The following is a 23,758-nucleotide window of genomic DNA, read 5'->3' on the forward strand; positions in this document are numbered from 1 at the left end:
ACATTTCTTCCCTTTTAGTATGCTAGACACTTTGCACATTTAAGCTATTTGAAGCCTGTCATTTCTTATTAAATCTCACACAGGTGAACAAGTTATAAGCGTTTAACAATGATTTTGAATTGTGAAATTTTCAGGCTGTTCCCAAATGTTTAAAGATGGCCAATTAATTAGTCCTGCAGTATATTGTATTTCTCCTTTTGAGATAAGATTTGAAGCAAAAATTGAGGGGGGGAAAATCTGAATCCAAAAATGGGATGGCATTCTTGTATTAAAGCATGTAATTATATATAACATGAATACTTAATTTCTTCAGTGGTCCATTAATTTAAGGAGATTATTAAAATTAAGGGCTTCAATATTGTAAACATACAGTATGTTAGTATTGAGAAACTGAAGTATGTAATTGAGGCAGAAAATCAAACTAACTTGAAACAAAAAAGATACAGGTGGGCAGCTTATTCAGTAGCATGGACTGAGTTGTGCAAATTTGATATGAATTATTCTGTAATTAATGAGCTTATACCTATGCATAATTAACACAACAGCAATGTTTGGCAAGCACTCAAGTACTGTATAGAATGTGCTATAAATGGTAGGAAAAGATTCTTGGTACACTTGTTCGATATTTTGGATATAGGTTTGTGAGGATGTTAGAAAGTGCATTTGCAAGTATTAAAACTGTCAAGAACAAGATGCATAAAATGACTGTAGATTTATATCAAGGAAGTTTGTGAACTCAATAATAAACATGGTACCTTTTCTTGTGAAAAATCTCAAGTACCATAGGAGCTTTGAAGGTGAAAGTAGTAAACTGTCAGATAAATTCTCAATAAATTCAGGGTGTTAGTTGAACAGGGTGGTTTAGTATTCAGGGCCAATGTGCCAGTAACAGTAGTAATAAATCTATAATCAAAATACTGTTCAAATAATCACAAGTTGTTTGATTTAGCAGAAATACTTTTTGATAAATATATAGATTTTATTTCATGTATCAGCTGGGAAACTAAGCAGGCAAATATGAACAAAAAACATTGTTTAGTCATTTCTGTTTAAGATTAAAGCATTATAGGAAAGTTTGCATATTGTGTTGTTACGAAGTAACATAGCCTGTGTTCAGATTTTCCACTCTGTAATAGATCATGAGTAGTGACTACCTAGGCAACTAATGTTTACCTGACTGCTTTCTTTTTGCTGTTACAATAGGTTAAAATTTTTAACCTGAAGTTTGCATTGTGATTACTTGTACAGTGTGTTAAGAGCAGAGTATCTTAAATATTACATGCCCGGGTAAAACAATTTGCATTTCTCTGCATCTATTCAGACATGTCAAACTCACAATGTCATGTGACATCGTGCAACATATCGTGATCGTTTTGCCATTGCTGGCAATGGGGTGGGCACGGCTTCCAGATGACCCCTCCGGCCCATAGGCCAACAGTTTGATACCCCTGATCTAATGTAATGACAGAATATTGTTATAATAAATCTTTTGAGGGTAGGAGATAATGTCTATTAGTATCTTTTTCATGGGTTAGGAAATATACCAAAAACAAATTCTTAAAACATGTATGTTTTCAGTTAGTAATCTTCACAGGAGCATGCAAAAGCATATTAAAGCATTGACAATTTTAAAATAAACCTAATAAATAGGAAAATACCTCCATTATTATACCCTTAGAAAAGAACAGATGAAGATCATTTGGGGAGGAGGTTAGGGGGTTTTTTTTGTTTGTTTTGTGACTGAATCAGTTTTTGACTACTGGTGTGACTGCCCAGAGAAGACTGCTGTTTTCCTAGTAACATTTTTCAGAACTGGTTTGCCGTTGCCTCCTTTCCAGGGCTGAGAGAGAAGGACTGTACCAAAATCAACTAGCTGGCTTCATGCCTAAGGCGGGACTAGAACTCACTCTCTCCTGGTTTCTAGCCTGATCCTTTAATTCCATTACACCAAGGTAAAAGGTAAAGGTTCCCCCGCATATGCGTGCTAGTCGTTTCCGACTCTAGGGACCGGTGCTCATCTCCGTTTCAAAACGAAAGAGCCAGCGCTTGTCTGAGGACGTTTCCGTGGTCATGTGGCCGGCATGACTGGACGCCAAAGGCACACGGAACGCTGTTACCTTCCCACCGTAGTGGTCCCTATTTTTCTACTTGCATTTTTACGTGCTTTCGAACTGCTAGGTTGGCAGAAGCTGGGACGAGTAACAGGCGCTCACTCTGTTACGCGGCACTCGGGATTCAACCCGCCAAACTGCCGACCTTCTGATCGACAAGCTCAGCATCCTAACCCACTGAGCCACCGCGTCCCTCAAACTGGCTCTCTAATTTGGGGTGTTCAGAACAGCTTTTGTATAATGTCTAAAAACAGGGCAAAGCTAACTTGGAGAGAAAAAAATTCTAACTACAATGAAAGCTATTACTGATAGTCACTATCTGCTCTTCCAGAAGCTGGGACAACTAAAGAAGATTCCCATTATAATAAACAATTGCAAATTGAAGTGTTTTAGTACTGTGATTTCAGATAATTTAGATCGGGGATTTAGATTTAGATTGTTGGGGAAAAGAAAACCTAAGGAGATTGAATGGCTTAGAGGCAGGCAGACAGAAGAACGGAAATTTATTTCCACTGCGACCCCCCCATGGGATTTTTGACTAGCTATTTTTTTAAGTGTGTTTTAGCATTGTTAGTGGCAGAGGCATTCATTTTGTGTGCAGATGCAAAATGTCACAGCCTCTGTTTCTGACCTTCCCGATGAGTTTAAGGGCAGCTATCTATAAGACTTTCAGAAACACCCCACTTGCAACTTCGAGACTTGGGGTTGGGACTGGAGGTTCTAACTCAAGAACAGTTTGCATGAATCCAGATCAAAGTTGACATCCCCCCTTCCCCCCTTTTGCTGCAGCTTTGAACGTCTTGGCTGTTTTCCGAAGTAGACTAAGAAAACTTGCCTTACTCTGCCTTCTGCTTCATCAGTTTAAGTCAGTCTTTCTAACCTCACCTCGAGCTCTTAGCAACCTGCTGTTCTGAATTTACCTTTTCCCCAGTCTGGTTGCAGTTACTGTGGAAAGTACTGTGTTGCAAAATCTGTTGATGTACCTTGATTTCACCATCAAGGTCACGCTGAATTTTGCAAACAACGAAGTGATGATGTTTTGCATCTTTGTATCCGCCCAGAGTTTTCAGTTAATATCGAGATGAAGGAAAACAACTTGAATTGAAAATGTGGATGAGGGGATTTATTTATTTATGTATTTATTTTATTTATTTGATTGATTAATTTTATTTATTTATTTCATTGCCTTTCTGTGTGGTGGGGAGGTAAAAGGATTTTGTTAATATTTCAGAATTAGTGATGACTGTGATGAATCTTTGATTGAATGGTGTTTCTGCATCTGCTGTTGCTGAGCTGGAGGCAGTGCTTATTGGCTCATAGTGATCATGGTCATAAGTGACAGAACTGAAGATGTTCATAGGTGGATTTGGCTGCTTTGAAGGGATGGGATAGAAATGGGTACAGTATGAAAGTGCCCAAAGAAAATATTGTATCTGAAAGCTCCGGAGCAGCTGCTGACAATCCGATAGATCAGGGGTCCCCAACCTTTGAGGCACCAGGGATCGGTTACATGGTGAGAGGTTGTTCCGCAGACTGGAAGGGGCATGGTTTTGTGTGCTGCCTGCATCCTGCGGAAGGGGCTTTGCTTGTTTGTGCGGCCCGGTTGCTGGCATGCCACGGCCCAGTGCTGGTCCACAGACCAGGGTTGGGGACCCTTGCGATAGATAATACTGATCAGGGATTTAGGACACTACCATATGTTTTACAACTGGTAACTGATACAGGATGTTTCACTGTGTCCAAAATATAAAATACTTCATCTCTGGAAGAGGGTATCAAATTTGTGATGACCAGTTAGATTAATTTGAAGGATTCTTCAAAGAGTATCTTCAAATAACACTATCTACCACATGAATACAAATCATTGTCTTTTGGAGAAACATAAGACTCTTTGGAAGCGAATCTAAAGTCCCCCTGCGTATGTACCGTATTTCTTTGACTACAACTTCTGATCCAGGTAATTGTGTCAATTCATGGCTTGGGAAATTGCTTTAATTGAACCATTGTGATAAATTAATGAATACTTTCACTAATTTCTTTGTTATAATGGTACACACCCATCAACTACTATTTATATATTTATGCGGTCTTATGTCTATACGTATTGATCGTCTACAATTCTGAAGTTAGAGATGAAGTAACTAGTGATCTACAACCTTAGTTGATTTCACTGAGTTTTTGACCTAAGAACATAAATTAACCTTGATCTGATTTAAGGAATGATTTAAGATGGAATGAAACTGTGTAGGCTTTCTTCAGTTTTGAGCACTAAGTCCCTGAGAATTCAGCAGTATAATAACAGATTGTTTTATTATGGCTGCTTCAATAAAGGATGCATGCCACCATGTCTGTACAGTGTTGGCCTAGACAAAATTGATGTGATGCTTTCTTATTCTGGCTCCAAAGGAATACAATGATAAATATTTTATTAACAAAATAGCAGTGTTTGGAATAACTGAATGAAATTGAACGGTGGCAGGTTAGGATGGAAAAAGTACTATCATACAAAGGCATTAATTATTTATAAACACTGAAAGTTGGATACATTTGAATAATTTTAAATGAATGGAACAAATGTATGGAAGTAAGGCTATTGATAACTACAGATCCTGATGTCTACTTATTACAAAGACAGTTCCTGTCTCATAAAATGGAGTTTGCATATCTTACGTTTGTTTTGAATTACAGAAGCAAATTATTTAAAGAAATAGGCAAGGGCTGCAGGTATCTTTAAAGATTAGGTGTCAGGAGTGAAAGACCTGATTCACATGTGAAGGTCCAATTAAACTGATTTGTTGCTACATAGCCTATGGACAGGAATCTTCTCAACTAACTGCACTGCTTGAAGTCAGATAAGGATCAGCGGGAATTCAGGGGTTCTGCCACTTCTCCAACATCACGTTAATTGAGAGGGATTTCTTCTCTTTGAACAAAGCTTTTTTTTATTTCCTGCATGCCTTTTTTATTTCCTGCCTTCCAGTTTTTATCCTCATTTCATTTTCCTTTCTTTCCCAGTGCAGCTATAGTAACTCACCCTGCCCCCATTTAACCTATTCTGTCTTCTCCAGTATACAGGTATTTGTTCTTATGTGTCAGATTTTGTACAATATGGCTGAAAATCTCAATTCTCCAGACCAGGGTTCCCAACCCCCGATCCATGGACCAGTATTGGGCTCCGGCATGCCAGCACGGGCCGAACGTGTCACCAGGAAACCACACCCACCCCATTGCCGACAATGGGGAAAAAGCTCCAATATGTCACACGACGTCACGAGTTTGACATGTCTGGTTTAAATTCTAGGCTATTTCCTCCCGCCTTTCTGAGTCAATGGGATATTTGGCCATTCTCTTAACTGGCAATTTCATCTGATGTCCTGGTTCTCCATGGAGTGGGCAACTGCTAATACCTGCCTTGCCAACTTCATTCTTTACATTGTATCTTTTATCTACCTATCTTCTGGGCCTGCCAATTTGGAAAGTTGCTTCTGTCAGGTATATAACATATACATATTGGAAAGAACAGCCCACTAGAATCAGAACCACAGTTTATCATATTTCCTCCTGGGCTTAAATGTACGTATAAATTTAGCAGTCCTGTGTACAATAACTAAGGCAGTGGTCTTAAGAACCTGATACATTGAACAAATTGGGATATCATGTAAGGAGATTCAGTTATCTGATTACTGACTCCTTGCATTACCACACATATATTTTGTCACTGTGTTTCCTCCTATCTATTTTAATTCTGGAATTAGACTACTTATTGTATTGCATTTTATTTTATTTTATTTTATTTTATTTTATTTTATTTTATTTTATTTTATGGATAAGGTCAGAAGACTAATCAGTAAATAAATTATTACTACATGTACATATACAGATACTAGTTGATTGTACATGTTATTTTGGTCAGGTTTATTTGTGAGCAACTTTAAGATTAGTTTCGGTCTGGGATCGCAACTTACATTGAGATGTCAGGAAAACTGGGTACATATCATCCTTGTTGAGTGACCACAGTTGGGACCGGCAACTTTATTGTTAAGCAAAGCAGTTGCTAAGTGAAACAGCAACTGTGCTTATGATCTTACTTCAGCTTTTCTTTGCTTTAGAGACCTGCAGAGGTCATAAATGAGAGGATTGGTTGCAAAGTTACTTTTTCATCACCGTTGTAACTGCGTATGGTCTCCAAACGAGGCAATTGCTAAATGAGAACTACCTCTACTGCACAGGATTCTTTGCAGAGTTATTGCAAGTCAAATGCAAAGCATGAAAAAGTTCCACATTAAATTGAACAAGACTAAGCTCTTCGGCTTTGAAACGGAGATGAGCACCGGCCCCTAGAGTTGGAAACGACTAGCACGCATGTGCGGGGGAACCTTTACCTTTTATTTTCACATTGTCCCAGTAAATTTTGCATTAAGAATAATATAAATATGATATCCAGAGGCATTTTTTCCTGATGCCGACTCACATTGCAGTTCTCATAATACCTCTGGTCTTGTCGCACCCAGGCTATTACCGTATTTTGCTTTATAATATGCGATAATAGAAATGAATGCTTTCACAGGGAACAATAAAAATAAATTTTAATTTATCAATTACTGGTGAATCATATTGACCCAATATCTAGGTAGTATATTGTGAATGGCTGCTTCTTAGTACTTTGTCTGGGACTAGGCCCGTCTTCCCAGAAAATAAATGAAAGCAAGATCAAATGAAGAAAATAGTAGTACATGGGTTAGCATTGTGGTAAACTATATTTTGTAACTAGTTCTGGCCTTCATGGCAGCCATTTAGAAATGGGGAAGCTCCACGGCAGCTATTAAGAATATAATTTGCAATATATTTTCAAAATCTACAATATACCCAGATGGGAAACTCCTGGTAAAGATTGTTTGGTATAAAAGTTCCCTTATTTCTGCTGCACAAGTTTTCACTGTGGCAAGAAGCTGTTGGAACCCAGTATCTGAAATAAGGGTCTGTGAAACTAAATATAAAAACTGATTGTGTATACTCTTTGTTGTCTACTAAATAGGAGCTTTTAAGTTGTCAACAAAAGATACTCGCAGATTGGTGGAAGATAGGCATGGCCTACCTGAAGCTAATTTTATGCAGTCAGTGGCCTAGTTTTAAAACTTGTTTTCAAAAGATCAATTCAGACTTCTGTTCCTTCCCTTGAAGCATCAGTGTTTTGGAGCAAGTTACGGCTTTGCAAAAAGGAGAAAAAAAAGGTACAGTTGCTTTAGATGGAAGGCTGTGCTAAGTTCTGTGTTTGCTGATCTAATCAAGGAATGCAGGAAAGAAAGAAAACACAGAATATGCTTTAGATTCAATGGCTTGCAGTCTCAATTCAGAAGTATCTGTCCTTATAGGCAGTTTGGAAAACATGAATGCAGAAAATAAATGTCATTTGTATTAAACAAGACGCCTTAAACGCATATAAATAGTTGTTCAGTCGTGAAGCTTTGTTCAATGAAATAATTCAGTGTGCTGGGGAACCTAAGGAGAACTCGTTTGGTAAGATTTAACTAACAGAGATCATGGCATTACAGGTAGTCCTCGACTTACAACAGTTCATTTAGTGACCATTCAAAGTTACAACGGCTTTGAAAACCATTTTTCACCCTTAAGAACCATTGCAGTATCCCCATGGTCACATGATCAAAATCCAGATGCTTAGCAATTGGTTCATATTTGTGACTGTTGCAATATCTTGGGGTCATGTGATCATGACCTTGTATTTTATTCTTGCCCTGTGAACCGCCCTGAGACCTCAGGGAGAAGGGCAGTATAGAAATATTATTAAATTAAATTAAATTAAATTAAATCACCTTTTGTGACTTTCTGACAAGCAAAGCCAAATGTGGAAGCCAGATTCACTTAGCAACCATGTTAACTAACTTAACAACTGCGATGATTCACTGTTGCAAGAAAGATCGTAAAGCGGGCCAAAACCGAACAAACATTTCACTTAGCAACATAAATGTTGGACTCGATTGTGGGTTGTAATTTAAGGACTATCTATACAGCCTAGCTCAGAATAACATCTTGCATGACAAAGAAACTTTCTATACCATATTAACCATTTTAAATTGGAAAAAATCCTGCTATGACTATAATATAGTCCTCAACACAATTGAGCCCAAAATGTCCATTGCTAAATAAGAGAGTCCTCGAGTGAATTTTTCCCAGTTTTTACGACTTTGCCACAGTTGTTAAGTGAATCGCTGCAGTTATTAAATTATTAACGTGGTTGTTAAGTGAATCTGGCTTTCCCATTGACTTTGCTTATCAGAAGGTCACAAAAGGGGATCACGTGACCCCAGGTCGCTTCAACCATCATAAATATGAACTAATTGCCAAGCATCTAAATTTTGATCATGTGATCATGGGTATGCGGCAGTGGTCGTAAGTGTAAAAAACAATCATAAGTCACTTTATTCAGTGCCATTGTAACTTTGAACAATCACTAAATGAACTGTTGTAAACTGAGGACCAGTATGGAATGTAATCCTCACAGGGCAGAATAAAGGGTAAATGGAACCCTGGACTTCTCCATTCACATTGATTTGGATTTCTGTTTCTTAAATTACAACTTAATGATGTGGCACAATGGTTGCTCTTATGTTGCCTTGTAAGCCAAATGGAATCAGGCCTGGTTATTATTTGGATGAGAAATTCCAGGGAACACCTGGATGTTTAGTCACGCTGGGAAAGAAAAAAAAATCCCAGTGTTTCCATTGTGGTTTTCAAGAAAACTACCTGGGTGTGACACAATAAGCAGGAGTTTAGCTACCCTTGAAGGAGGCTTGGCTTGGCTCGGCTCTTAATGGAAAGCCCTGTTTGAAGACAAACACAGTAGAAATCCCAATTCTTTGCACTTTGGTTTGCTTGAAACAGTTTATTGTGTGCCAGCCGCTATGTTTTGTACAGCCATGACAATAACCTTGTTCCAGTAACTATGGTAAAGCCAGTGAGTGTACTAGAAGGATGACTCAGGCTTCAAATGATGTGAATTGGCTCTGATCCATGAACTAGCAGCATGCAAAGGCCAAGTATTGGGTAGGGCTCAGCATATTTTGACTGAGTAGTGGCTTCATAACAGAACACTGTGTTTCCATAGGTGAAGCTGATCAGGAAGGGAAACGAGCGGGCCCTACAAGTGGGTAAAGAAGTACAAGGGATTGAATTGCTGTGGCATATTAAACTGGCTATGCTGTGGAAATTTCTCCAGAAATGTATTTTAGCTTCACCAGCTAAAAGTATCATTTTAAAGTACAGAGAAGGAAGAAAAGATAGAGGTGTGTTTTGGAGCATTCAGCACTGTGCAAATGGTTTGAAAATAAATGTGGTTGAATATGGCAAAAATGCATAATAACTAAGGCAAAAGCTTTGTCGGCCTTGGCTTCAATGTACTGCTGTTTGGAGAAGCTAACATGGATTCATAATTTGTGCTGCCAATGGAATTCACTCTATGAATCGAACAATAATCATATTTTAATAAGATCTTGGTAGCAAGAAATTTAGAGCGCTAATTCAGAACAAGCAATACGATTTAGAAATTGGCTGCTTATAGCTTTTGTCAGAACTTTTGGGTTTGATCGTTCCATAGTGAATATGTGTATGTGTTTTCAACATAGTTAAATTTGATACTGGTCTTTTTTTGTATAAAGTTTGGTATAAAGTTATGGCAGTGCAAAGAACATAGTAGTTTATTATAACCTATATTTTAGATTGAGAATTGTAAACAGACTGATTAAATTATTAGATTATTCCATTCTTTAACAGTCACTGCACAGGGACAGTGAAATTGTGGCCTTCCAGATGTTGCTGAATTATATAACTCTGCTGACTGGAGCTGCAATTCAGCAACTAGCTAATAAATGTGTGTTCAGTGTAAATCTTAATGTCACCTTGCTTAGACTTAATTATGTGACACTGTATTGCCAATTACTTTTAGAAACTATCCATCATGTTTTAAAGATACAAGTTTAGCTCAGAATAAACCATTATTTACAAATAAATCACCAATTGAACAAAAGTCAACAGCTTCATTTTGTTAATCCAGTAACTGTTATGCCTATGTAAAAAGTGTGCTGTATGCTATTTTATATAACGTAATTTACAAATGTCTTAAGATTAGGATATTTAGGAAAGCTCAGAACTGTTTATTATATAACAATAGGCATATAGCACAGAATCCTTAGAGAATCACCAATTGGAAGTATGAGAGTCATCATATGTTTAGACTTCATCATGTATTTAATAATAATAAACCTTTATTGTCAAAGTACAACATGTGTACATTGAGATTAGCTGAGCCTCCCCCCGTGCTCTCTCCCCCCAACACACAGTGACAACAAACCCTCCATCCCACCACACTATGTGAACCAACTACACCACACCGGCCTCCCAAGTCAATTCTGCATAAGATTATGTCCCATTTAAAAGCCTAACAGCCCACGGATAAAAGCTATTTTTCAGCCTGTTGCTACGGCTGGCTATATTCCTATATCTCCTACCGGATGGTAGGAGAGTAAAGAGATACCGTCCAGGGTGTGAGTCATCCCTGACAATCTTCCTCACTCTTCCAAGGCAACGAGCCCTGGCGATGTCATCCAGTGGTGTCAGGGAACAGCCCACAATGTCTTGTGCTGTGCTCACTACCCTCTGTAATACTTTCCTATCCGCGGCTGTCAGACCAGCATACCAAACCACAATACCATATGAGAGGACGCTCTCTATAGTAGACCGGTAAAAGAGGGTCATTAGCTGTTGTTCTACCCTGTTCTTCCGCAAGACCCTAAGAAAGTGAAGCCTCTGTTGGGCCTTTCTAGCCACCTGGGTTGTGTTAACTTTCCAGGTGAGATCTTCACAGAGGTAGACTCCCAGAAATTTAAAGGAGGAAACTCTCTCTACACAGTTCTCTCCGATGTGAAGTGGGGCAGGTTCCTCCTTTTTTCTCCGGAAGTCTAACACCATCTCTTTCGTCTTGCCGATATTTAGGTGCAAGTTGTTGTTACTACACCATATGGATAGTTTTTGTACCTCCACCCTATATGCTGTCTCATCCCCACCTGTAATAAGACCCACCACAGTTGTATCATCTGCGAACTTGATTATCGCAGTGGATGGGTCAGATGATACACAATCATAAGTGTATAAAGAGTATAGGTAGGGGCTAAGCACACAGCCCTGTGTGCTTATTTATTTATGGATGGGAGAAGAAACTGCAGAAATGCTTAGCTATGGGGGATTTAGGTTCGGGTTGCTAAGTGACTGCATTGACAGTGGCAGTTATTTCATTTTCCATTGTAAGTGTGAAAACAACTTAAGAAACTCACACAAGGCACTTTTTCTGCTTACTCTCTTTGCAGGTGGTATTGGTGCTTCCTTCCAGTGCCAGCTGATCCATCAAGACCACATCTGTACTGATGACAGTGACAAGGTAATTGAAAATAATGAGAACTAAGTGCAAATTCCCATTTCACTAGGTTTTTAAAAATAAATGTTTGTACATATTTAACTTAAAATGTTATCATTGGCTAAGGCAGTTTCTTTGTTTCAATAAGTATATTGATGTACACACCATGTATATGTTTATATTTTTAGACATATTTTTACACACACACACATTCTCAAAGTACAATGATACCATTTACATATAGTTTACATACAAAATATAAGGGAATGATAAATTATTTGAACTCCATTTCTTTTACAGATCTTCAATCGTACTCAAGGGCAGGGTTTAATGTTCACATAAAAGGCTTTTAACAATAATTAATTGGATAGTTACAATTTCCCAGTGAAGAAGAATAATGAAGGAGAATATTTGTAGCTCAGGGCTGAAATTTACAATTTCAAGCCATTGAAGATATTTTTACAAAGCTAGAAAGTTTGACCTGTATTCAGGTGGTCCTTGACTTACAACCATTTGTTTACTGACCATTCAAACTTACAACGGCATTGAAAAAAGTGACTTATGACCATTTTTCACACTTGCAGCATCCCCATGGTCATGTGATCAAAATTCAGACCCTTGGCAACTGACTCATATTTATGACGGTTGCAATATCCCAGGGTCATGTGATCACCTTTTGTGACCTTCTGACAAGCAAAGTCAATGGGGGGAAGCCAATTCGCTTAACAACCATGTTACTAACTTAACAGCTGCCAGTGATTCACATAATAACTGTGGCAAGAAATGTCATAAAATGGGGTAAAACTCATTTAAAAATGTGTCGCTTTGCAACGTAAATTTTGGGTTCAATTGTGGTTGTACGTTGAGGACTGCCTGCATTTGCGCATTTCTTTTTCCAGGATCAGTGCATGTTAAAATGTTTCAAAGTTTTCACTGAAATACTTTTTCAGCGCTGTAGTGGTGTCAACACTGATGAGTGATAGCAGGCTGTGTATTCCATTCATTTTGAAGAAGCAAAGCCCTAATGAAAATGTGCTTTTAAAAGTGTGTATTTAATGCCTATCGAGTTCTCAGAAGCCCTTACAGTTGCTGAGATATTTTCCAGTGGTTGGGACTGGAATTTCAGTGACCTGTGTGGTTCCTTAATCCTTCCTCTGACTAGCAGAATTGAAGGAAATTGCCAGAACTGTTCGAAGAAATTGAACAAATTAGGAAGAAAGAGACTTTCATTCTGCAGAATTTCAATTCTAATGTACAGTATATTGTTTATCTCCTTTCTCTTGCACTCTGCCAAGCATTTGAGAAACGATTCTCCCATCTTTTCTTTAAACTTAGTTTTGGCCATCTCAATTCAGCAATGACATTAATGATTGGATGTGATGCAGTAAATGGCATATAGTATTGCCTTATAGATAATATATATTATTGGTCTATATTGGTTATCATTAGATCAACACGGTGCCTCGTGCTGGACAAAAGTGTATTTATTTTGGACTATGTAGAAAGAGGAAAGAACAAGCATGCTTTTATCTCATTTAATAGACACATCCCAGGAGAAAATGTGTTATGTCTCTTGTTGTTCATTGCATCTAGAAGAGGAAAGAGGGGTGATGTCTGCAGAGCTTTTTTTGTTCTGCTTTGCTAGCTTAGTGTCTATGGGACAAGAAGCTTTCTCTACCATTCTACTTTTTGGCCTCTTCCAGGAAGACAGATGAAAGGGGTATGCTTTCTGTCATCTCTTCATAGTGTAGCAATTTGTGGATTTCCTTCTGGTGGGATAAAGATCCACTAATTGCTCTTCATAAGGGGTAATAAGGAAGTCATGACAACTTTTCCTATTGGTGCCACAATGCTTAGAATGCAGCATTGCAGGCTAATTCTGCCGACTGCAAGGAGTTCAATCCTGACTGGCTCAAGACTTGATTCAGCCTTTCAACCTTCCAGAGTTGGTAAAATGAGGACCCAGATTGTTGGGGGCAATAGGCTGACTCTGTAAACTGCTTAGAGTGGGCTGTAGAGCAGGGCTTTTCAACCTTTTCACCCATTGTACCACTTTTAGGATATGGCAACATCCGAGTACCACCAGTCGCCTAGCAAGGTGTCAAAAACATGATGACCACCCTCCCCCCAAAAAGGAAAAAAAAGTGATGAAGTACAGGTAGTCCTTGACTTGCAACAGTTTGCTTAGTGACTGTTCGAAGTTACAATGGCACTGAAAAAAGTGCCCCCCCAAGCCACAGCCGAGCAAGACACCTGCCTGCCTGCCAGGCAGCGCTCTTCCTCCTGTCTGAGGTTTTCATTGTTGTGAGCATTTCTCTTGAGGATTGGCAGCAGGGGTGGGGTGGGAGGGTGTTTGGTTTTTATTCCCCCCGTCTGCTGGGTGGTTGCAGCAGGTTTTGGTCACTTCACATGACCCTGGGACACTGTGACTGTCATAAATATGAATTAGTTGCCAAGCATTTCAATGTAAATCAGGACCCTGGAGATGCTGCAACATTCCAGCTGATCGGTGCTTCTGGGCTCAGCAGAAGCACCAGGATCAGCGCTGAGCTCCAGCTGGAGCCTGGTGCTGATCCTGGCGCTTTCCGCTGAGCCTTGCAGCTCCAGCCATCTCTCGCTCAGGCTTGTGTGGTGCTGCCAGCAGTTCAGCTCATTCCCTTCCCCCACTATCACTTTTCTGGGATGGTCGCGTACCATCTGCTAGGTGCCAAAGTACTACAGGTGGTACCCGTACCACTGGTTGAAAAGCCCTTCTGTAGAGCACTATGAAGCGGTATATAAGTCTAAGTGCTATTGCTATTGCTCATAATACCTGCAGGGGCTGGGGAAGAGGTGAATTTTGATAGATGGCTAATGCTCTGGCTGTTACATGTGAGAGCTATGTAGAAACAAGGGCCTCGACCAACAGGTGGCTTTAGAGATTTTCTGGTTTGCAATATTCTCTAGTAATCTTGGATGCTGCCTTAGTCTTGATCTTCTTGATATCCACTAAATTAGCACCAGTTTTTTTAACACAGTGGTAGGCCAAGATCTGTGAGAGGCAGGTCATTTTAAAGAGGTCCTGAGCTGCTTTCTCTAGTTTTTGGAATGTTGTGGCTCCTCCCCTGGAGACATATTAGTCCAGCAACATAAACCAAAAGGCCACAAGAAGAATGTGACAGTGGCTATATAGAAGGGGATATGCTTTCAGGAGCTGGAAATAGCCAAATTCTAGTCCTTGCTGTGACATAAATTATGCATGTAGCGAGGCTTATTTCCAAAGGTGGAAAGGAATACTTCCACATTGGGTCAGAAACAACAGAATTCACTTGGCGTTATAGGAAGGAGATGTGAGGAAGGCTACATCACAAGGGCTCATCCTTAAACAGTGGTCAAGAAATAACCTCGGAGAAAATTAGGTATGTGAGTGTGTGGATGTGCTCTTAGGAAAATCTGCCCTTCATTCCTACACATATAAATGCACAAGATGTCACCCACCCGATCATATTCATGCCTTAAGCCTCCAGTTTTCAAAAGTAATTTTGGAAAGCCAGGAACTGCTAGGGTGTTCCTTTCTATAAATGCCAGTCTTCCCCCCCCCCACACACACACCTTGGAAATACACAAAGGAAGTAACTTATGGCAATTATTTTCTTTCCAGTTCAAGGCTCCAGCAATTAGAAAGCAACAGAATAACCATATTTTTTGATGAATTCTGGATGCCTGAAGGGCAGTTTTTTTTTGCAGACCCACTTTTTTCCTTCCATCTGACTGTTTCTGATTCTTAGAGGCTACTTGAACAAGTGATTTTCTTAACAAGATTTTTCAGAAGGGGTTTGCCATTGCCTCCTTTCTCCTGAGAGAAAGTGACTGGCTCCAGGTCACCCAGCTGGTGTTGTGCCTAAGCAGGACTAGAATTCAAGGTCTCTTGGGTTTATAGCCTGATGCTGTAACCATTACACCAAACTAGCTTTCATAGACCCAAATAGCTAAACCTTAATTGAGTCTAGGAATTACAATATGATTAGGATCCCTCTGAAACATCAAGGAATGCCTTTTGGATGCTTTGTTCCCATGCTGCTTTCCTAAGGTTTATAAGTGGTTGTGACTGTCTTAGCTAGCTGCAAAAGAAGAAAGGAGGGCCAGAACAAGCATTGGCATGTGCCTATCAAATTTCCACTTAGCACATTGCTACAACTGCTGTTAGCATCACTAACAGAGAAGGGTTGCACAGTAAACGCGTTGCTTGTTTTATGTAAAAGAATGGTGGCAGAAGACCAACGCACTCTTCTTTAAAGAAGGCTTTTAAAAAATGGTTGGAAAGCGCTCCTGAAAGATCAGTTGCTATATATTATATAATGGTAATATCTGTTCTGTGATTTCACTTGTAGTTATTGTTCACCATGCAGTGACTGAGGAGAGGGTCTTAAGAGTAACAACCTTCCTTCCATGGAAAAATAGAGGTAGCTCCCATATTCTCTCATGTTAGGGGACAGGCTAGCATGCTTGTTAACCCAGGCAATTGTAGGATAGATATTGCTCCAAGGCTAAAATACTACCAGACAAATGACAGTTGTGTAAAGTATATCTCTGCTGGTATTAATTAAAGGTTTTTATTGTTGAATAGCTAAAAATGATCCTTTATTGTTACTATTTTCTATACTACCCTGTAGTAAATAAAAGTAACAATTTATACTTTTTTGCTCTTTCTTAAAAATGTGCTGATATTTATTATTTATTTATTTGTTTTTATAAACCGCCCTTCTCCCGAGGGACTCGGGGCGGTGTACAGAGTAAGGTAGGTATACAGATTGAACAATAGTGATATGCATTACTTTATTTTTTTGTAAGAAAATACAATATTTTTTCCCATTAATTCTAATTACACTTGCTCTTTTTAAATGTTCATTGTGTACTGCATAAATTTCTCACACCTAAGTGTAGAAGAACAAGTAACTGTGACAAGACTGCAGGATGAGAAGTTAACAAGGATGGCAAATCTTGATGACCTAGTTTTGAATAGATTTTTATATCATTGGGAAAATAATTTCTTACAAACCGAGGAATATAATAATGTTTTGTAAAACAGGCAAAAAGAATGATAAATAAAAACATTTTAACGTTTCTACTCCAGTTAATTGACTTTGTGAACTTCAGAGGTAGCAAGGCATGCTCTAGGTATATATGACTGTGTTCTTGATTAAGTATGAAAGACAAAATAACTGGCTCTTTTCATGTTGTGTTACATACAAAGTGTCTATATCCATCTGGATAGTAAGCTGAGATTCTAGAGCAGGGGTGTCAAACTCAATTTCATTGAGGGGCGCATCAGCACTGCGGTTGCCCTCGGGGGGGGTGTGTGTGGCCTGAGTGGGCGTGGCCTACTGGGTGGGAGTGGCTAGAGTGCGAATGGCCTACTGGGTGGGCATGGCCAGCTCTACATCGTTCGCATCAAGGGTGCCTATGGGGGCCTGGGCCGGAGTGGGACAGATCTGAGGGTCTCTGGCAGGAGGAGGGTCTCTGGGCCAGGGCCAAGGCATTGGGGGCCGTTCCCTCACTGTTTCCAGGATGGCTTCGTGGGCCACATGAAACCACTTTGCGGGCCAGATCTGGCCCCCGGGCCTTGTGTTTGCCATGCCTGTTCTAGAGAGTCCTCATCTATCCTGAATTGTGCTGTTCTGTCTCTGTCTTGCTTTTATTTTTCAGTTTATGAGATTTTTTGTTTCTCATGAAACTGAAACAGAATTTATTGAACAATTATTAATATTTAGTTTGTGCTGAAAGTTGCAGTGTTTGATAAAATTCCATAAGTACCTGTTCTCTCAAAGCATTCAGATGTGTGACATCAAAGGTTATTATTTTAATACCAATATAAGAAGCTTTTCAGAGAATTACTTGTTTTGAAATTCGGATTTCAGTGATTAGGTTTTTCAGCAGTTCGGTGCTATTCGACAAAATTAAAGAACAATAGTGCTGTCCCTGAGCCATGCTCCAGGTGTAGAAATTAAGACACCAGGGCAGAAACCAGAAAACTCTTGAGTTTTATTCCTGACAAAGGTAGCTGGGTGACCCTGGGCCAATCCCTCTCTGTCAGCCCTAGGAAGAGGCAATGGAAAACCATTTCCAAAATCTTGTCAAGCAAACTGCAGGGAGTTGGCCAGGCAGTTGTCTGGAGTCAACACTGACTCAGAGACATCTTCTTGCCCCAAAATGCTCTCTAGGATATACTTTCTCAACCTCAGGTTTTATTGAAGTTTTGGAATCTTGCTTCCATCATTCCTGAATCTTGAACGTGCCCAGGAAGGAGTATATACGTCTAAAGATTTTCAGGCCGTCTCCTTTCTATGGCCGACAGTCAATCAGCTGGCTTTCATGCCTAAGGCAGGACTAGAACTCACCATCTCCTAGCAACTGGCCCAGAGCCTTGGTGGAGCAGTGGGCTAATGCCTCCTTAAGTAACACCAGCTGCCTGCAATTAGTGCAGGTTCGCATCCCACCAGGCTCAAGGTTGACTCAGCCTTCCATCCTTCCCAGGTAGGTAAAATGAGGACCCAGATTGTTGGGGGCAAATTAAGCTGACTTTGTAATAATGCCGCTTGGGGTGTGTGTGAAAGCCCTAACAAACAGGCATATGCATAGAATGAAAGCTACTGCTAAGCTTGTAAGCCGCCCTGAGTCTTCGGAGAAGGGCGGGATATAAATGGAATTAAAATAAAAATAAAATAAATAAAATTTGTTTGATTATGTGAACAGTAAAAATCTTTATTTTGCCACCTAGTTTTTAAGCAAGTGAAAGATTTATTCCCTGCATGCTTCTGAGATAAAAAAAAACAGCTCCTTTCTCTGAACAACTAGTTTTCAGCATTGTATATTTTATTTATTTAATTTATTTTATTGGATTTGTATACCGCCCTTTCCCGAAGGACTCAGGGCGGTTAACAGGGTAATTAAAACAAGAAATACAAAAATTAAAAAGAATTAAAAAGATTAATTTTCACTTGCCTTAAGTGTTTTGACATTTCAATTCAGTGTCAAACTTAATGGTTCCTGCTTCAGAAAGTAACTTGGGTCTTTTAAATGAAAAACTGTCATACGTATCTTTTTTCCTCAATTAAATGACATATCTGTGTCAAAGTGGCAAGTTTTTTTAAAAATTTTTTTTGAGAAGGCAACAAAAATTGCAAAATGCTTGTTATTAATATTTTCCTGAGCTAACAAGAGATAGAAAATATTTTTGTGGAAAATTGTGGATTTAATTGCATACACTGATTCAGATGATTTTTAAAGATTAATATGCAATTGAAACTAGAGAATTTTTTCTTTTGGATTGATGGAAAAACAGTTGGGGGAAAAAATCTTGGAACTTTTATTATTGTACATGATCACTGCCGCAAGATAATTGTATACAGAAAGATGGAAAGATTCAACAACACCTGCTATGGAAGAATGGTTGGCAAAAATGATGAAACTTGTTGGATGGCTAAATTGTCTTCTTTGATCAGAGAAAAGAAAATTTCCACATTTATTGCTGATTGGAAGCCCTTATAGACTTTTTGTGTGAAACAGAAAAAAATGAACTTGTAATTTATGGTTTTGATGATTAGATGGAATGGATTTGAGAAAGAAGAGAGGTATATAGTAACCATAGAGTTAGAGGTAAACTTTTAATTGTACATATGTATAACTGCTGTAAAGGAAAATAGGAAGCCACTTTTTGTAATTTTTTTTCTGTTTTTCCTTTCTTACACTTTTAGCTTCTCTTTGATTTCTCTTTCTCTTTTCCTATTTTATATTTGTATTTTCATTTAAAAATTAATTAAAATGTTTTACAAGGCTGATTAATGTTATACGTGTAGAGTAGGTGGTGATATATTGAAAACATAAGAGCTGATCCAAATCCCTAAACACTGACTGGAAGATTCTGAAAATAATGCAGCTGTGTGGTTTTCTAAATGTGCTTGTAATTTTTCCCCACATCTCTTGAAAACAGTATCAAGTTCTTGCCCGATCTGAGACTATACAGACAGCTCAGGCTATTCCAAAGCCCTCTGCCCTTTTACAGAATCATGTTGGACCTTTGGTCTACTAGGGAGTTGAGAGCAATGAACAAGATGGGATGATAATTGGTGTACAAATGGAGGAACTCTTGACATAGATCAGATCAGGCATAGATGGAGAGTTTGAAATTCTACTTTTGAGCAGCAGAAACAATGAAGAATGTTCCTGTTTCATCAGCACAGAACAGCCTTTTCCATACTATATACTAGGGGTCTTTAAACTTGGCCCTTTTATGACTTGTGGACTTCAACTCCCAGAATTCCTCAGCCAGGCACGCTGGCTGAGGATTTCTGGGAGTTGAAGTCCACAAGTCATAAAAGGGCCAAGTTTGAAGACCCCTGCTGTATACCATTTTGCTCACCAAGACATTGGAAAGGAGAGCTAAACTGATAAATGTTCTGGTGTAAGTAGCTCACATCCCCTTTAATGGGTCATCATGGACCCATTTTGACTTGAGTATTTGCTGGGACAGATCAGATAGGATGTAACCTCAGCAACTGAGGATGCTTGTCAGTTTGTAGAGTGAAAGAATGTGGGTAGCTTGAAGAGAGAACAGCTACCACATACTCAATCCTTATTGGTCTTGAATGATTAAATTAACCAATACAAAATTAACTCCTGGTTATAGGATGTGATCAGTGATCCTAGTGGGTAGCATGTGTTACATCTATTAAACTCCTTTGATCTAGGACAAGCATATTTAATAGGCCAAACAAGTATTTATGGAAAAGGTGGTATATATTTGCAGCTCCAAATGCATCTGAATGTCACTGATTACTTGGGCCAATTTGAGCTGGGCTTTTGTGCAGGGTATGGTACTGAAACTGCTTTGGCTACCTTGGTGGATAATCTATACTGGAAGCTGGAGATTAGGCTCCCTGGTTCTTTTCCCTTGAATCTCTTGACAGCTTTTGATAACACTGATCTTATAAGGCAGGGATGTAATGCGTTACGCCAAAACCGTGCCCACCCCATTGCCAGCAATGGGAAAAAAGTCGTGATATGTCACAACACGTCATGTGACGTTGCGAGTTTGACACCTGTGTTATATGGTATTCTATTCTAGACTGCATGGTAGGATTGGGTTTCAGAACCCTACAGGTAGTTATTACTTATCAGTGTGGAACTCTACTGTTAAGCGATGCAGTCATATGGCATGATGTCAAATACTGTGCTGACTGATGGCCATAACTGTGGAGACCCATAGTAAGTACTCCTTGTTCAATGCCTTTGTAGTTTTGACCAGTTGCTGAATGGAGTATTCATTAAAGCAGGTCTACCTGTATTTTGCCTTGGTTTTACTCCTTCTCAAATATTTGTCAGGTTATGTCAGTGGGATGATACAAATGCTGTTTGGCATTTATGTCATTGATCTTCAGTATCTCATAGTTCTGTCCTATTTAGCACCTTCATGAAACCACTGAATTAGGGGAGCCATGCTGATGGCATGCAGTACTATTGCTGTTTGTTATCCAACCAGCAAATTGGTACCTTCAGTGTTGTCTTCTTAATAATGGGCTGGATGAGAAAGAACAAACTGAGATTAAATCCAGCCAGCACTGATGCACTATCCCTTTTGCTAATAAGGCCCAGTGAATTTGGTGCTTATCATAGTAATTAAAAAAGTACAATAAAATACGTTTCCCCTAGAATTTCCATTTAATAGAGCAAGAATCTAGGTTTGCCAGCCATTAGTTGGGAGAGAGCTGATAAGAATGTTTCCTGCAAGGAAAGCACTTCCTTAGGAGATGTCATTTCTATGCACATCTTTGCACAAACAGGTACTCTGTTATCAGTTAAAAATCCAGTATTTGAAAGAACAAGTTTAATATTAAACTTGCTGAATGGTTATTTATGAATAAATTGATTGAATAAAAAGTGATTCAAATATTTCTTAGTCACATATAAGTGTGTCAGGTTGGGGTTTGGTTGAAGGGAAGATATTGGTTTTTTTAAAAAATACTGCCCAAATCCAGCAGTGATTATTCTAAAACCAGCTTCTAATCTTTACCCAGTGTATTCTAACTATTACTACTTGTTTCTACCTGAACTAATATAGCTGCTTCTGGTTCCCATGGTGACTGGCACCAGCACTAGATAATGGCATGTTCTGTTACGACTACATGCAAAAAACAGGCTGCTACCCTGGTATTTTTTGGCTTGCACTATGCAGTAATGGTGGATAGATATACTTTGCATACAGGATACAAAGTGCTGTTTGGTGCTATTGGAAGATTCGTTTTGCTAGGAGACATTTTTTATGTTGTATGCTTCAACAGTTACATAAAATACCCTGGATTTTAGCCTTAAAATAACTGCTAATCCACTCTTGGATTACTTTATGTACCAACTTCCAGTTCTACAGAAACATTTTTTTCTGACAGCCTACTTCATCAAATGAATCATTGAGAGAAAAGCATTTATGCACATACATAAAGTGTTTGTGTGCAGGATGTATAAGATGATCCTTAAAATAATTTAGATAAAGTGAGTGCCTTACTGGATGTGTCGGATACTTGCAATGTTTAAATGCTGTCTTTGATACGTACTAGCTATCTAAAATGTCACTCTTATAAGATGAAGTGAGGGGAACCTGTAGCCAGATTGGTCTTTTTATCTGCAGCTCCCTTGCAGTATTGCCATTTCATATTATCTTGTTCCAGTAGAAATTTTACACATGATTTAAAATTACAGCAGTGCTCACAGGCAGTAAAAAGATTTTAGATCTTTTGATGAACATAATGTGACATCTATCTTTTCTTTTCTTTCTTTCTTTCTTTCTTTCTTTCTTTCTTTCTTTCTTTCTTTTTCTTTCTTTCTTCTTTCTTTCTTTCTTTCTATCTTCTTTCTTTCTTTCTTTCTTTTCTACTTGAGACATTCAGTATCATTTTTCATGAATTGTTTCTCATATAGAGTGTAAGGAAAAGGGATAGCCACACTAGCTTGCTTTACTAACTTGAGTTGCGGAGCGTTAATAATTTAGTACAATTCTATTTACTGCTCATTTTGTTTACAAATATTAAATCAGTAAGTTTCTAACTGTAATGTAAGTTTCTTACTCTAATTAGATGTGCACTGATATATTGCTGAGATAGTTTGGTTCTATAGTTTGTGATCGATCATCTTTTGCGACAAGCAAAATTAATGAAGCCAAATTCACTTAACAGCCTTAATAACAGCAGTGATTCACTTAACTGTGGCAAGAAAGGTCATAAAATGGGGCAAAATTCACTTAACAGTTGTTTCACTTAGAAACAGAAATTTTGGACTCAATTGTGGGCGTAAGTCGAGGACTACTTGTATTGGAGGTGAGTTACCATACGGTAGAGTCCTGGGAAAAATATTTTTTGAACTGACAGCATGAGATGTCTTCCCTCCTGTTTCTTATGTAGAAGTCAAATTCATCGTATCTGGGTCATTTTAAGCATATTTGAAATAAATCTCCTAACTCATCTTTTGCATTAAAGTTGTCGAAAAATTACACTGCCATAAATAAGCATGTGGACTGGCACACAGATGGTGGTGGGGGGAAGTGACTTAGTCAAAGGAATTTGCTGTCTGCTTCCCGTCGTTTTAATGGGACACTGAAAGCGGTTGCAATGCTAAGGGGTGAAACAGGTTTTGGATGCCTTGTTGTCTCCCGAGCTCCTTCCTCCCAAATTTTGTGCCGCTGATCTGTCGCTGCTTGATAGCACGGTCGGAGGCGTTTTAAAAAAGAGGTGCACATATTCTGATTTGTGGTTGTTGTTGTTGTTGTTGTGTTTTTAATTTCAATCCCAGCAACATTACTGCTAAGCTTGTAAGCCGCCCTGAGTCTTCGGAGAAGGGCGGGATATAAATGGAATAAAAATAAAAATAAATAAATAAATAAACATCTCCCTCCGTTCAGCTCCAAGACAGATTATCTGCAGGCAGTGGCTCTTCAAAAGGAGCCGAGCTTTTTATACCTTCGACCCAAGCCAGACACACTCAACCAGCATTGGTAGCGGGGGAAATTATTTATTTATTTATTTATTTATTTATTTATTTATTTATTTATTTATTTATTTATTTATTTATTCGGTTTATATATGAAAGAAGCGTCGCCACAAATTGAAAGTTAAAAAAAAAAGCAACCCTAAGATTCGACTCCGCCTTCTTAAAGGAGAAAGGCGTCGTAAGGAAGGGGCGGGAGAGAGAGAGAGAG

General features: G+C 38.8%; 1 protein-coding gene across 4 annotated transcripts in view; it reads left to right on the forward strand.

Annotated features, from left to right (window-relative positions):
- Window positions 1-23,758, forward strand: part of RNF38 (ring finger protein 38) — a 110,421-nt gene that overhangs the window by 47,417 nt on the left and 39,246 nt on the right. For all 4 annotated transcript variants that reach the window (XR_014491330.1, XR_014491331.1, XM_083353737.1 and 1 more), the window contains exon 2: window positions 11,489-11,559. Coding sequence is in view for 2 of the 4 variants with exons in the window: in XM_083353737.1 (XP_083209863.1) it covers window positions 11,489-11,559 (71 nt within the window). In the remaining 2 variants the exon portion in view is untranslated. The remainder of the gene's footprint in view (window positions 1-11,488; window positions 11,560-23,758) is intronic.

Source organism: Vipera ursinii (genome assembly GCF_947247035.1).
Source record: "Vipera ursinii genome assembly, chromosome: 2".
In the NCBI taxonomy this organism is placed as follows: Eukaryota; Metazoa; Chordata; class Lepidosauria; order Squamata; family Viperidae; genus Vipera; species Vipera ursinii.